The sequence below is a fragment of the Eretmochelys imbricata genome, chromosome 26 (genome assembly GCF_965152235.1).
Source record: "Eretmochelys imbricata isolate rEreImb1 chromosome 26, rEreImb1.hap1, whole genome shotgun sequence".
NCBI lineage: Eukaryota > Metazoa > Chordata > Testudines > Cheloniidae > Eretmochelys > Eretmochelys imbricata.
The window spans coordinates 15,246,058-15,261,033 of record NC_135597.1 but is presented as its reverse complement, the minus strand read 5'-3'; the positions used below and the strand labels follow the sequence as shown (position 1 = coordinate 15,261,033).

Genomic DNA, 14,976 nt, shown 5'->3' with positions numbered 1-14,976 from the left:
TCATTGCCTCGCCCTCCCCCACACTTGTCTGGATTAGCTGCTGGGGCGAGGCCAAGGCCAGGGAGTTCCCGGCACAGAGTGGACAGCTCTGGAAAGATCCCAGCCTGCAAACGGGGCGGGGCATGGGGCGTGGGCGGGCAATGGCAGCAAAGAGGCTCCAGGAGGCAGCACCAGGCGCGTCCCAACGTTTATTGGGACCTGACACTGACACGGGGCAAGCGCGGCCGGGAGCCCCAGGGGCTTGGAGATCCCACCATGAGCAGCAGGCCAAGTGAGACCCAGAGAAACCCAAAGGCTCCAAACCCCCCACTGCAGCAGAGGGGCCCGAGCCAAGGGCTACAGGAGCCGGACCCCACCGGGGCTGTAGAGGCAAAAGCAGGAGTCACCCCAGCCGGACCGGGGAGCTCCCAGCCCCCCAAGCCCTGTCCCCTGCAGGGGCTGCACGGCCCCGCATGGGGGCATTCTGCAGCGCTGGCGCCCCCTGCTGTCCATCCTGCAGCAGCCAGGGCAGAGAGCCTCGCATCCCACATGGCAGAGCTGGGGGTGGCAGCAGCCGGGCCCAGCCCTCAGGGCTTGACGGGGAAGAGCAGGCAGGTGTGCACCCTGGAGGCGGAGCTGCCCTCGATCAGCACCAGGGGTTGCTCGCTGTAGTGCTGGACGATGCTGGCCACGCTGTCGAAGCGCTGGGGGAGAAAAGGGGAGATGGCAGCAGAGAGCGGCTGGGGGCAATGGGACCAGCCCGACCCTCCGCGGGGCGCCGTTCCCAGGGCCGGATGTGCCCCGCCCAGTTCCACTGGCCCCCAGTTGTCCATTGAGTGCCCCGGCCTGGGGCTGCCACCCGCCGCCCCCCGGGCCAAGCGAGCAGCAGGGGCGACCAGGAGCTTTCCCAGGGGTCCCCTCCCCATTCCCAGGGCTCCCAGGTGAGAGGCTGCCCCTGAAGGGGGAAGGGGAGAGGTCCCTCCCTCAGGGCTCCCTGGCACCCCCTGCCCTCCTGGCACCCACCTCCTCGCGGCTCTTCCCGTCCTTGCCCAGCGTGTACTGGCGGCTGCTCTCCAGGTAGCGGATGGGGATGTTGTAGACGTGACCCTTGTACAGCACGACCAAGGTGAATGGTTGATTCCAGCCCTGCCCCGAGCTCTGTCGCACCATGAACGCGCTGTCCTGGGGCAGAGGGGGGCTGCTCAGCACTGGGGCGGGTACCCAACCTGGCGCTGGGAGACGCTGCCGGGCCTGCCCAGGCCCCACCTGGCACAGACCTGTGGCAGCTCCTGGGTGCAGGAGGAACCACCACAGGGTCCCTACAGCCCCAGGGATGGGCTCTGGGCCCCTTCCATCCCCCCACACTGACCCCACAGTACAGCTGGGGACTGACCCACTCACAGTCACAGAGAGTCAGCAGCAGAGCTGGGAGAGAACCCAGGAGTCCTGCCTCCCAGCCCCTCCTCAACAACTCGACCCCACTCCCTTCCTCAAGCTGGGAGAGAACCCAGGAGTCCTGCCTCCCGGCCCCTCCCCAACAACTCGACCCCACTCTCCTCCTTGAGCTGGGAGAGAACCCAGGAGTCCTGCCTCCCAGCCCCTCCCCAACAAGTCGACTCCACTCCCCTCCTCGAGCTGGGAGAGAACCCAGGAGTCCTGCCTCCCAGTGCCAAGCCCTGCTCTCGCCCTCGCCTGGCGAGTGCAGCCGGTACCTTATTGACCGCCTGCAGGACGCTCTCCGCCATGTGCCGGTCGCAGCTCCCGGCATACCAGGCCTGGTCCTGCATGCCAGGATCCTGGGGAGCACAGGGGAGAGGTGAGAGCAGCCGTGTGTATCCTCCCCCATGGCAATACTTGACACGCTCAAGATGAATCTTCCCAGAATGCACCTGGCTGCCTGTGGGGTGGGGTGGGGTGGGGTGGGGGGGTGAAGCTGGGACCACCATGGGGAGGGTGGGGAAGGGAGAGTTCTCATATCTCTGCTCTGGGGCCCCCCCTTATATCTTCCCCCTCCCGGGGTGAGCCCCTCCCAGAGGCTGTGCTGGCTGCTCCGGGAGGAAGGTGCCACCCCACCCGCCCCCCAGGCACAGCGAGCCCCCAGGCAGGGCAGGCGCTTACCTCCGCCGGGGATCTGCTGCCCCTGGGCCAGGCTGGGGCTTTGCTCGAGGCTGAAAGAGGCAGGACACCGATGGGTTAAGAGGAGATGCGGCAGACGTCCAGCCGGGCCATGGGCACCATGCTCCCAGGCCTCTGCCATGAGCCTGAGTGGAGCTCCCTCAGCCGGCAGCAGTAGTGGGTCCTTTATCCCCCACGGGCCCAGCCCTGGGAGGGCGCCGTAGTCACTGACACTCATCCAGGACCTGGGGAGATCACAGGCCTGACCCACACCAGCTCCCAGCCTGATCCTCGCTCCCTGACCCTCCACCAGCTCCCAGGCCTGGCAGGAGCCACTGGCCCAGCAGCCTCGGGGAGACTGGACACCTGCTCCTCAATGAACAGGGCGCCGCGGCTGTGCGGTGCACTCCCCCTCTCTGCCCCCAGGGGGTGCTCACAGACACCAGGGGCTGTGCCCGGCCTGCAAGCACCTGCCTTTCCCCTTCAGTCCCAGACGAAGCGGCTCCGCACGGCCTCAGCTCGCTTGCACTTTCCCCAGCCCCCAAACAGGCCACACCCGGATGGGGAGAGACCACGGCTGCCTCTGCCCAGGGCCGGGATAGCAGGGGCTGTGGGTCAGGACAAACCCCTGACCTATGTCTGAGCTATTGAGTCCCCAAATCGTGGTTTAAAGACTTCAAGGTGCAGAGAATCCTCCAGCAAGTCACCCGTGCCCCGTGCCTCAGAGGAAGGCGAAAAACCTCCAGAGCCTCTTCCAATCTGCCCAGGAGGAAAATTCCTTCCCGACCCCAAATATGGCGATCAGCTGAACCCGGAGCATGTGGGCAAGACTCACCAGCCAGATACTCAGGGAAGAATTCTCTGTAGTAACTCAGATCCCACCCCATCTAACATCCCATCACAGGCCATTGGGCATAACTACCGCTAATAGTCGAAGATCAATTAATTGCCAAAATGAGGCTATCCCATCATACCATCCCTTCCATAAACTTATCAAGCTTAGACTTGAAACCAGATATGACTTTTGCCCCCACTGCTTCCCTTGGAAGGCTGTTCCAGAACTTCACTCCTCTGATGGTTAGAAACTTTGTCTAATTTCAAGTCTAAACTTCCTGATGGCCAGTTTATATCCATTTGTTCTTGTGTTCACATTGGTACTGAGCTTAAATAATTCTTCTCCCTCCGTGGTATTTATCCCTCCGATATATTTGTAGAGAGCAATCATATCTCCCCTCAGCCTTCTTTTGGTTAGGCTAAACCAGCCAAGCTCTTTGAGTCTCCCTTCATAAGACAGGTTTTCCATTCCTCAGATCATCCTAGTAGCCCTTCTCTGGACCTGTTCCAGTTTGAATTCATCCTTCTTAAACATGGGAGACCAGAACTGCGCACTCTATTCCAGATGAGGTCTCATCAGTGCCTTGTATACCGGTACTAACGCCTCCTTATCTCTACTGGAAATCATAGAATCATAGAATATCAGGGTTGGAAGGGACCTCAGGAGGTCATCTAGTCCAACCCCCTGCTCAAAGCAGGACCAATCCCCAACTAAATCATCCCAGCCAGGGCTTTGTCAAGCCTGACCTTAAAAACTTCTAAGGAAGGAGATTCTACCACCTCCCTAGGTAACGCATTCCAGTGCTTCACCATCCTCCTAGTGAAAAAGTTTTTCTTAATATCCAACCTAAACCTCCCCCACTGCAACTTGAGACCATTACTCCTTGTCCTGTCCTCTTCCACCACTGAGAATAGTCTAGAACCATCCTCTCTGGAACCACCTCTCAGGTAGTTGAAAGCAGCTATCAAATCCCCCCTCATTCTTCTCTTCTGCAGACAAAACAATCCCAGTTCCCTCAGCCTCTCCTCATAAGTCATGTGTTCCAGACCCCTAATCATTTTTGTTGCCCTTTGCTGAACTCTCTCCAATTTATCCACATCCTTCTTGTAGTGTGGGGCCCAAAACTGGACACAGTACTCCAGATGAGGCCTCACCAATGTCGAATAGAGGGGGACAATCATGTCCCTCGATCTGCTCGCTATGCCCCTACTTATACATCCCAAAATGCCATTGGCCTTCTTGGCAACAAGAGCACACTGCTGACTCATATCCAGCTTCTCGTCCACTGTCACCCCTAGGTCCTTTTCCGCAGAACTGCCTAGCCATTCGGTCCCTAGTCTGTAGCTGTGCATTGGGTTCTTCCGTCCTAAGTGCAGGACCCTGCACTTATTCTTATTGAACCTCATCAGATTTCTTTTGGCCCAATCCTCCAATTTGTCTGATGCATCCCAAGACCACATTAGCTTTTTTCACGGCCATATCACATTGGCGGCTCATAGTCATCCTGTGATCAACCAATACTCCGAGGTCCTTCTCCTCCTCTGTTACTTCCAAGTGATGCATCCCCAATTTACAACAGAAATTCTTGTTATTAATCCCTAAATGCATGACCTTGCACTTTTCACTATTAAATTTCATCCTATTACTATTACTCCAGTTTACAAGGTCATCCAGATCTTCCTGCATGATATCCTGGTCCTTCTCTGAATTGGCAATACCTCTCAGCTTCGTGTCATCCACAAACTTTATTAGCACATTCCAGCTTTTTGTGCCAAGGTCAGTAATAAAAGGATTACATAAGATTGGTTCCAAAACCGATCCCTGAGGAACTCCACTGGTAACCTCCTTCCAGCCTGACAGTTCACCTTGCAGTGTGACCTGTTGTAGTCTCCCCTTCAACCAGTTCCTTATCCACCTTTAGTTTTCATACTGATCCCCATCTTTTCCAATTTAACTAATAATTCCCCGTGTGGCACCGTATCAAATGCCTTACTGAAATCAAAGTAAATTAGATCCACTGCGTTCCCTTTCTCTAAAAAATCTGTTACCTTCGCAAAGAAGATCAGGTTGGTTTGGCGCGATCTACCTTTTGTAAAACCATGTTGTATTTTGTCCCAATTACCATTGACTCAATGTCCTTAACTACTTTCTCCTACAAAATGTTTTCCAAGACCTTGCATACTACAGATGTCAAACTAACAGGCCTGTAGTTACCCGGATCACTTTTTTTACCTTTCTTAAAAATAGGAACTATGTTAGCAATTCTCCAATCATACGGTACAACCCTGAGTTTACAGATTCATTAAAAATTCTTGCTAATGAGCTTGCAATTTCATGTGCCAATTCCTTTAATATTCTTGGATGAAGATTATCTGGGCCCCCCGATTTAGTCCCATTAAACTGTTCGAGTTTGGCTTCTACCTCTACAGTAATATCTACCTCCATATCCTCATTCCCATTTGTCGTCCTACCATTATCACTAAACTGCTCTTTAGCCTCATTAAAGACTGAGGCAAAGTATTTGTTTAGATATTGGGCCATGCCTAGATTATCCTTAACCTCCACTCCATCCTCAGTGTTTAGCGGTCCCACTTCTTTCTTTGTTTTCTTCTTATTTATATGGCTACAGAACCTTTTACTATTGGTTTTAATTCCCTTTGCAAGGTCCAACTCTACTTGGCTTTTAGCCTGTCTCACTTTATCCCTCTGACCTCAATAAGGTAGCTATCCTTGCTGATCCCTCCCATCTTCCACTCCTTGTATGCTTTCTGCTTTTTCTTAATCACCCCTCTGAGATGCTTGCTCATCCAGCTTGGTCTACAACTCCTGCCTGTGAATTTTTTCCCCTTTCTTGGGATGCAGGCTTCCGATAGCTTCTGCAACATTGACTTGAAGTAATTCCAGGCCTCCTCCGCCTTTAGATCCACAAGTGCTTCAGTCCAATCCACTTACCTAACTAATTTCCTTAATTTTTTAAAGCCAGCCCTTTTGAAATCAAAAACCCTAGTCACAGATCTATTTTTGTTTATCCTTCCGTTTAGTTTGAACTGAATTAGCTCATGATTGCTTGAACCAAGGTTGTCGATGTGACGAAGTGGGACTGTTCTTAATGTTTCCTCTGAATAGTGTGGGGGTGCCTCAGTTTCCCCTATGCAGTTCTTAAGGTTCTCACCAAAACCAAATCTAAAATGGCATCCCCTCTTGTTGGTTCAGCTATCGCAGCCAGGAAAATTTGAGCCCTATTATTATTACTTATCATTTTCCACTGAATGTATCCGATGAAGTGAACTGTAGCTCACGAAAGCTTATGCTCAAATAAATTGGTTAGTCTCTAAGGTGCCACAAGTCCTCCTGTTCTTTTTGCGAATACAGACTAACACGGCTGCTACTCTGAAACCTATTATTATTACTGGCACTTGCCCTCCAGTCTATATCTGGGAAGTTAAAGTCTCCCATGATCACACAGTTTCCATTCGTATTTACTTCATTAAAAACATTAAAGAGGGCTTGATCCATATCCACGTCGGATCCCGGCGGTCTCTAGCACACCCCAAGCACTATCCCAGGGGAGGCTCCAGTAGTTTTCTTCGCCAATGTGATTTTTGCCCAGACAGACTCAGTCTTATCCATGCTATCGCTTCTTACTTCTTTACAGTCGACCTCATCATTGATAGACAATGCTACTTCCCCGCCTTTGCCTTTCCTAAACAGCACATACCCTTCAATACCCACGAGGTCGGGCTGGGATCTGTGGGTGCAGGAACAAGGTGAAGTGAGCAGCAGAGGCTAATCCCCCCCTGAAAGGAGGGGGGTCACCACTGGAGTCCTGGGGAGCCCTGAGACACTAAACCATGTGACTGGGTGGGGCACGTCCATGGGGACAGGCCTGGGGTGGGGCAGAGACTGTGGGGGGATAGGGACAGGCTGCGGGCAGAGATTGCGGGGGGGAGACGGGCTGGGGGTAAGGGATTGCGGGGTGATGGGAGGAATTGGAGGGGGCTATGGGATGGGCAGAAGCATCCGGAGCCCAAGCAGGACTGAAGAGAACAGAGGGACCCCATCTGGGGAGCCCCCAGGAAAGGCCTGGGGGATTCTGAGGAGCCCCCACCAGCCCGCAGGGACAAGCCCCCCCAGCTGTCCCAGTCCTCCCCCAGAAACTTCCCCCACCTCCCATCTACCAAACCTGGCGCCCCACATACCCCGGGGTGCAGTGGGGCCTGCAGGTGTCGGCAAGGACCTCGGTAAGGAGCCGGACAGGGAGACCTTGCGATTGGCGGGAGCTGGCGGGAGCTTTGCCCGGGTTCTGTCCAGACCTGTAAGGGAAGGAGGCGGCTCAGCTCCGGGCGCGAGGCGTCACCCAGGGGCAAGAGGCTGCGTGGCCAAGCTGGGCATGTGGGGAGCCCAAGGGGCCCCAGGGCCCAGCCCCAAAGACTCAGCCCCCAGGATGCCCCACAGGCCCAACGCGACTACCCCAGCAACCATCAGCATGCCCACCTGTCACCATGGCAATCACTACCCTGGGCAAAGAGATCCCCTCCCACACGGGGCAGGGGCAAACGGGGACCCCAAAGGTGGGCAGGGAGCCAGGCTTCCCCTAGCCCTGTGGCCAGAGCCAGCCTGCATGGGCCCCGGGGTGCCTCCAAGTGGCTCTGCCAGGCTCCCAGGCTGGGGGGACTCGGGGTCTGTGGGGAAGGGGGTCACTCCACAAAGCAGCCCCCTCCCAGACCCCCCAGACCCTCACCTTTCCCGCAGGCCAGGCCCCGGGGCATCTCCTCTCTGTTGCCAGCATCTGTGCCAGGCACCAGGCTGAGCTTCGACAGGAACTGTGGGTTACAACAGGGACTGGTTACCAGCCAGCCAGGCTCCCCATGGTCTCTAACTGCCCCCCTATGAGTAACTCCTGGGCCCAACTCCTGAGTCCCCAGTTTTGGAGCTGGCTGGCCCAGGGTGGCTCCATGGGGTAAATGGTGGCAGTGGTGGGCTATGGGGCTCTCTGGGCTCTCCTGGAACGTACCTGGCCACACGGTGCCATGTCACCACCTCAGAGGGTGGCCACAGGGTGCATGGGAGGGGCAATAGGGGGCTGGGAGGCCTCCTGGGGCCCATGACTCTTAGGTGAAGGGGAGCCCCCTGTCTGTTCACCCTGTATCTCTCCCTGGCAGGGGGCATCAGGGGTGCTGGCTGGGAGGACCCAGCACTGGGGGTGGGGGAGCAGAAGAAGCAAGTTGATGGTGTGGGGGCTCAGCCTGGGGAGAGGAAGATCAGCCTGGGGGAGATGGGGCATGGGGAAGGGAATTGGGGGTGCAGGGGGCTCAGTGTTGGGGAGGGGGATTGGGGGTGCAGGGGGCTCAGTGTGGGGTGGGGTGTGGGAGGGGGGTTGGGGGTGCAGAGGGCTCGTTGTGGGGTGCAGGAGAGGAATGGGGGATTGCGGTCTCAGTGTTGGGGGAGGGGGATTGGGGGTGCAGGGGGCTCGGTGTTGGGGGAGGGGATTGGGGGTGCTGGGGGCTCGGTGTGGGGTGGGGGTTGCTCACTCACCTTGGCTCGCAGATGGGTGAAGGGCTCCGAGCAGCGCCGGGCAGTGGCGTGATCTGGAGGCAGGGACAGGTGAGATGGGCACAGGGGGCCACGCTGCCCCCCAACCTTCCAACCCCCACCAACCCTGTCCCTCACCACTCCCAGCCCCCTGCTCCCTTCCCCCATTGCCAGCCTCCCAGTCTCCTGCCCCCCAGGTCCCATTACCTAGGTAGGTGCCGTCCGTGTCCTCCTGCCTCTTGGCTGGAGCCACCTTCCAGGCCTGGCTCTCACAGGGGGGCGCCTCGTACGTGTCCCCCTCCTCTGACTCCTCCGCCACACTGGGACCCTGCGGAGTGGGACGGGGGCAGGTGGGTGCTGCCTTGGGGCTTGGGGAGTGGGCAGAGCAATGGCTGGGGGACACAGTGGGTTGGGGTGAGAGGTTGCATGAGGGGTGCAGTGGGTGGAGCTGTGGCTAGGTGGGGGCAGCGTGCATAGGGTGAGGTGGGGGTGGGGCAGGGAGCAGTGGGCAGGGTGGGGAGAGGGTTGGGGGTGCAGTGGGTGGGATGGGGCAGGGAGCAATGGGCGGGGCTATGGCCGTCGGGGGGATAGGGTTGGGGGTTCAGCGGGTAGGGTGGGGCAGGGAGAAATGGGTGGGGCTGTGTCTGGGTGGGGGTGGGGTTACGGTGAAGTGGATGGGGTGGGGCAGGGAGCAGTGGGTGGGGCTATGGCCGTGGGGGGGTAGGGTTGAGGGTTCAGTGGGTAGGGTGGGGCAGGAAGCAATGGGTGGAGCTGTGGCTAGGTGGGGGCAGGGTGCATAGGGTGGGGTGGGGGTGGGGCAGGGAGCAGTGGGCAGGGTGGGGACAAGGTTGGGGGTGCAGTGGGTGGGGTGGGGCAGGGAGCAATGGGCGGGGCTATGGCCATGGTGGGATAGGGTTGGGGGTTCAGCGGGCAGGGTGGGGCAGGGAGAAATGGGTGGAGCTGTGTCTGGGTGGGGGCGGGGTTATGGTGAAGTGGGCAGGGCAGAGCAGGGAGCAGTGGGCGGGGCTATGGCTGTGAGGGGGTAGGGTTGGGGGTTCAGTCGATAGGGTGGGGCAGGGAGCAATGGGTGGGGCTGTGGGTGTGTGGGGGCGGGGTTGGGGTTGGGGTTCAGTGGGCGGGGCAGGGGTGGGGTTGTGGCTGGGCCATACTTACCGCATGCTCCCTGCTCTCTGTAACACACACGGGGCTGTCAGTGGCTCTGCCTGCCCATCTATGGACCTGCCCCACCCCTCAGGACCTCCCTCCATGACACTCTGTCCCCCACAGTAGTACCCTGGAACCCCATAGTCACCATTTTCACCTTTGTGAGGTGATGATGTGAGGGCCTTGTGAGGTATCTGATCTGTCGAACATTAATATCCTGTTGAATTGTGTGTACTCTCATTGTATGGGAAGTTAACTTTGGTCTGTGTGTTACATTGTGAAATACATTGTGAGGTGGGAAGACACCCACAACCAGCCTTTCAGTGGCAACAAAGGAGCAGCCATCACTGGCCAGACAGGCATTGATGGTTCATCAAGAACAATTCCCTCCCAGAGGCTCCTCAGAGAGGGCAGGTGCAGTTTGGGGGCTGCTTGACCCCACGTCACAGCTGCTAGAAAGATCCTGGCTGGATGAAAGTGTAAAAGAGGGGCAGTGACAACATCACTTGCCCTCTCCCCTCCCCCATCTCAACAGCTGCAAGATCGATTGTCTGGAGGACAAAGACTTTGAACTGGGGAGATTGGTCCCAGACTGAAAGGGAATCCAGCCTGTGTATCGAGAATTGTGAGCTGCCTGTAACATCTACTAGGGCGAGAAAATGCTTGATTCTAATCCTGCTTAGTTTGTAGAATTTAGACTGGAAATTTATTTTTATTTCTCATGGTATTCACCAGATGGTATCACCCAAGAGTTCGGAAGGAACTCAGATGTGAAATTGCAGAATTACTAACTGTGGTCTGTGACCTATCATTTAAATCAGCTTCTGTACCAGATGGCTGGAGTGTAGCTAATGTGACGCCAATTTTTGAAAAGGGCTCCAGAGGTGACCCCAGCAATTACAGGCTGGTAAGTCTGACTTCAGTACTGGGCAAACTGGTTGAAACTATAATAAAGAACAATATTGTCAGACATGTTGATGAACATAATTTGTTGAGGAAGAGTCAACATGGGTTAAAGGGAAATCATGCCTCACCAATCTATTAGAATTCTTTGAGGGGGTCAATGGGCATGTGCCCCAAGGGGATCCAGTGGATATAGTGTACTTAGATTTTCAGAAAGCCTTTGACACGGTCCCTCACCAAAGGCTCTTATGCAAAGTGAGCTGCCACAGGATAAGAGGGAAGGTCCTCTCATGGATTGGTAACTGGTTAAAAGACAAGAAGCAAAGAGTAGGAATAAATGGTCAGTTTTCAGAATGGAGAGAGGTAAATAGTGGTATCCCCCAGGGATCTGTACTGGGCCCAGTCCTATTCAACATATTCATAAATGATCTGGAAAAAGGGGTAAGCAGGGAGGTGGCCAAATTTGCAGATGATACGAAACTACTCAAGATAGTCAAATCCCAGGCAGACTGTGAAGAGCTACACAAGGATCTCTCAAAACTGGGTGACTGGGCAACAAAATGGCAGATGAAATTCAATGTTGATAAATGCAAAGTAATGCACATTGGAAAACATAATCCCAATTATACCTATAAATGATGAGGTCTAAATTAGCTGTTACCACTCAAGAAAGAGATCTTGGAGTCCTTGTGGATAGTTCTCTGAAAACGTCCACTCAATGTGCAGCGGCCGTCAAAAAAGCAAACAGAATGCTGGGAATCATTAAGAAAGGGATGGATAATAGGACAGAAAATATCATGTCGCCTCTCTATAAATCCGCGGTACGCCCACATCTGGAATACTGCATGCAGATGTGGTCGCCCCATCTCAAAAAAGATATATTGGAATTGGAAAAGGTTCAGAAAAGGGCAACAAAAAGGATTAGGGATATGGACTGGCTTCCATATGAGGAGAGATTAATAAGACTGGGACTTTTCAGCCTGGAAAAGCTGATGTGGAGAAAGTAAATCAGGAAGTGTTATTTACTCCTTCTCATAACACAAGAACTAGGGGCCACCAACTGAAATTATTGGTTTCAGAGTAGCAACCGTGTTAGTCTGTATCCACAAAAAGAAAAGGAGTACTCATGGCACCTTAGAGACTAACCAATTTATTTGAGCCTAAGCTTTCGTGAGCTACAGCTCACTCGATGAAGTGAGCTGTAGCTCACGAAAGCTTAAGCTCAAATAAATTTGATAGTCTCTAAGGTGCCACGAGTACTCCTTTTCTTTCAACTGAAATTAAGAAGCAGAAGCTTTAAAACAAACAGAAGGAAGTATTTTTCCACACAACACACAATCAACCCGTGGAACTCTTTGCCAGAGGATGTTGTGAAGGCCAAGACTATAACAGGATTCAAAAAAGAACTAGATACATTCATGGAGGACAGGTCCATCAATGGCTGTTAGCCAGGCTGGGCAGGGATGGTGTCCCAAGCCTGTTTGCCAGAAGCTGGCAACGGGCGACAGGACGGATCACTTGATGAGTCCCTGTTCTGTTCATTCCCTCTGGGGCACCTGGCATTGGCCACTGTCGGAAGACAGGACACTGGGCTAGATGGACCTTTAGTCTGACCCAGTCTGGCCGCTCTTATGTTCAAACCAACTCTGATCTGTTTCAGAGTAACAGCCGTGTTAGTCTGTATTCGCAAAAAGAAAAGGAGGACTTGTGGCACCTTAGAGACTAACTAATTTATTTGAGCATGAGCTTTCGTGAGCTACAGCTCACTTCATCGGATCCGATGAAGTGAGCTGTAGCTCAGGAAAGCTCATGCTCAAATAAATTGGTTAGTCTCTAAGGTGCCACAAGTCCTCCTGTTCTTTCAACTCTGATCTCTCTGCCTGCTACTTATAATCTCTTACAATCGATCTTTCTGGTAATAAATCCGTGTTCTATTTCACCGAACAATGGGGTTTGGTGGAAGTGCTCAGGGAATCTGAGCTCAGGTTAGCAGGGGCTGGTGTGTGTTCAGTACCCTCTGTCGAAGCGGAGAACTAATGAATGGGCTTGCACTGCGCAAGGGGCCCTTGAGCAGAGGAAGTTCTGGGGTGCGAGGCTGGGGGCTGAGTGATGGGCTGGTGCCTCTCTGGTGATTCATGAGTGGCTCAGGGAACACGCAATGTAGCTGGCTGTGAGGCTCCCCATGCTGGTGGTGACTGATCCCAGCGCTGGGCTGGGTTTGCTGTTTGTCGCTGGCGAAGCTCTGTGAGGGACAACCCAGGCTGGCGAGTTAAGGGGTCACAGGATGTACTGGGGGATCCCGTCACACCCTCCACACAGGGCAGGCTGGGGGAGTAATGCAGCCATCCCAGGCCTGGCTTAGCTGGCTGCTGCTACTGACCCCCCCAGGCTCCTGGGGCTGGGACCATCACTTACCCGGCCGCTCGGGGGGCGGGGGTGGAGTCTGAGGCCTGTGGGGAGGAGACACAATAGGACCCCATGAGCCTCCCTGCTCCATCCCTATGGTGCCCACATCGCCTCCCGCCCACTTAGCCCCCCAATGCCCACATCACCCCGCTGCCCTGCCCCACATCACCCCCACCCCCACATCACCTCACCCCTGCATAGCCCCCCATGCCCGCATCACCCTGCTGCCCCGCCCCCACATCACCGTCAGTCCTGCATAGCCCCCCCATGCCCACATCACCCCACTGCCCCGCCCCCATATCACTCCCACCCCTGCATAGCTCCCCCATGCCCACATCACACCCACATCACCCCACCCCCGCATAGCCCCCCATGCCCGCATCACCCCATTGCCCCACCCCCATATCACCCCCACCCCTGCATAGCCCCCCCATGCCCACATCACCCCACTGCCCCACCCCCACATCACCCCCACCCCTGCATAGCCCCCCCATGCCCACATCACCCCACTGCCCTGCCCCGCACATCACCCCCACATCACTCCATCCCCGCATAGCCCCCCCATGCCCACATCACCCCACTGCCCTGCCCTCACATCAACCCCACCCCTGCATAGCCCCCCCATGCCCACATCACTCCACTGCCCTGCCCCCACATCACCCCCACATCACCTCACCCCCACATAGCCCCCCATGCCCACATCACTCCACTGCCCTACCCCCACATCACCCCCACCCCTGCATAGCCCCCCATGCCTGCATCACCCCACTGCCCTGCCCCCACATCAGCCCTGCTGCATAGCCCCCCCATGCCCACATCACCCCAGTGCCCCGCCCCCACATCACCCCCACCCCTGCATAGCCCCCATGCCCATGTCACCCCACTGCCCTGTGCCCATGTCACCCCCACCCCTGCATAGCCCCCCCATGCCCACATCACCCCACTGCCATGCCCCCACATCACCCCCCTGCATAGCCCCCCCATGCCCACATCACCCCACTGCCCTGCCCCCACATAGAATCATAGAATCATAGAATATCAGGGTTGGAAGGGACCTCAGGAGGTCATCTAGTCCAACCCCCTGCTCAAAAACAGGACCCATCCCCAATTAAATCATCCCAGCCAAGGCTTTGTCAAGCCTGACCTTCAAAACTTCTAAGGAAGGAGATTCCACCACCTCCCTAGGCAACGCATTCCAGTGTTTCACCACCCTCCTAGTGAAAAAGTTTTTCCTAATATCCAACCTAAACCTCCCCCACTGCAACTTGAGACCATTACTCCTCGTTCTGTCCTCTTCCACCACTGAGAATAGTCTAGAACCATCCTCTCTGGAACCACCTCTCAGGTAGCTGAAAGCAGCTATCAAATCCCCCCTCATTCTTCTCTTCCGCAGACTAAACAATCCCAGTTCCCTCAGCCTCTCCTCATAAGTCATGTGCTCCAGACCCCTAATCATTTTTGTTGCCCTTTGCTGGACTCTCTCCAATTTATCCACATCCTTCTTGTAGTGTGGGGCCCAAAACTGGACACAGTACTCCAGATGAGGCCTCACCAATGTCGAATAGAGGGGGACGATCACGTCCCTCGATCTGCTCGCTATGCCCCTACTTATACATCACCCCCCTGCATAGCCCCCCATGCCTGCATCACCCCACTGCCCTGCACATCACCCCCTGCCCGCACATTTCTCCCCCACTCTCCCAGCCGGGTGACCCCCCCACTCCGGTCTCCCTGCCTAGGGTGACCAGACAGGAAGTGTGAAAACTAGACACATTTTCTTTTTTGGGGTGGGGGGGATAGTTGCATGTATAAGACAAAGCCCCTAATATCAGACGCCTGGTCACCCTACCCCTGCCCCCCATGTGCCCATCCAGGCTCTGGCCTCCAGGGACTGATCCCGCAGCGGGGCCAGGGCCAGGGATGGACCCCCCAGCCCTCAGCCCGGAGGCTGCTCTACTCACGGGCTGCAGCTCCTCCCGAAGATGTTCTGAAAGGAATCCAGAGTGGGGTCAGGGCAGAAGGGGGGCAGCGGGGAGCCTATC

At 55.7% G+C, this 14,976-nt stretch overlaps 1 protein-coding gene across 1 annotated transcript; it reads right to left on the bottom strand.

Annotated features, from left to right (window-relative positions):
* Positions 1-387: 387 nt before the first annotated feature.
* On the bottom strand, positions 388-13,034 carry SH2D6 (SH2 domain containing 6). The gene is made up of 10 exons (XM_077805574.1): positions 12,944-13,034; positions 9,635-9,651; positions 8,669-8,789; positions 8,465-8,517; positions 7,671-7,752; positions 7,129-7,242; positions 2,098-2,147; positions 1,692-1,775; positions 1,003-1,161; positions 388-683 (listed from the first exon to the last, which is right to left on the bottom strand). Exons 1-10 carry the CDS (start codon positions 13,023-13,025, stop codon positions 567-569), a joined length of 879 nt encoding a protein of 292 aa, XP_077661700.1. The 5' UTR covers positions 13,026-13,034; the 3' UTR covers positions 388-566.
* Positions 13,035-14,976: the final 1,942 nt, after the last annotated feature.

What these genes read in the sequence shown, in the direction of transcription:
- SH2D6 (XM_077805574.1), bottom strand. Translation starts at nt 13,025, where the DNA reads ATGGAGCAGGGAGGCTCATGGGGTCCTATTGTGTCTCCTCCCCACAGG. An exon ending in CACGGACGGCACCTACCTAG is followed by an intron (nt 8,518 to 8,668) that starts GTAATGGGACCT and finishes CCCTGCCTCCAG; the next exon opens with ATCACGCCACTGCCCGGCGC. An exon ending in ACGGGAAGAGCCGCGAGGAG is followed by an intron (nt 684 to 1,002) that starts GTGGGTGCCAGG and finishes TTTCTCCCCCAG; the next exon opens with CGCTTCGACAGCGTGGCCAG.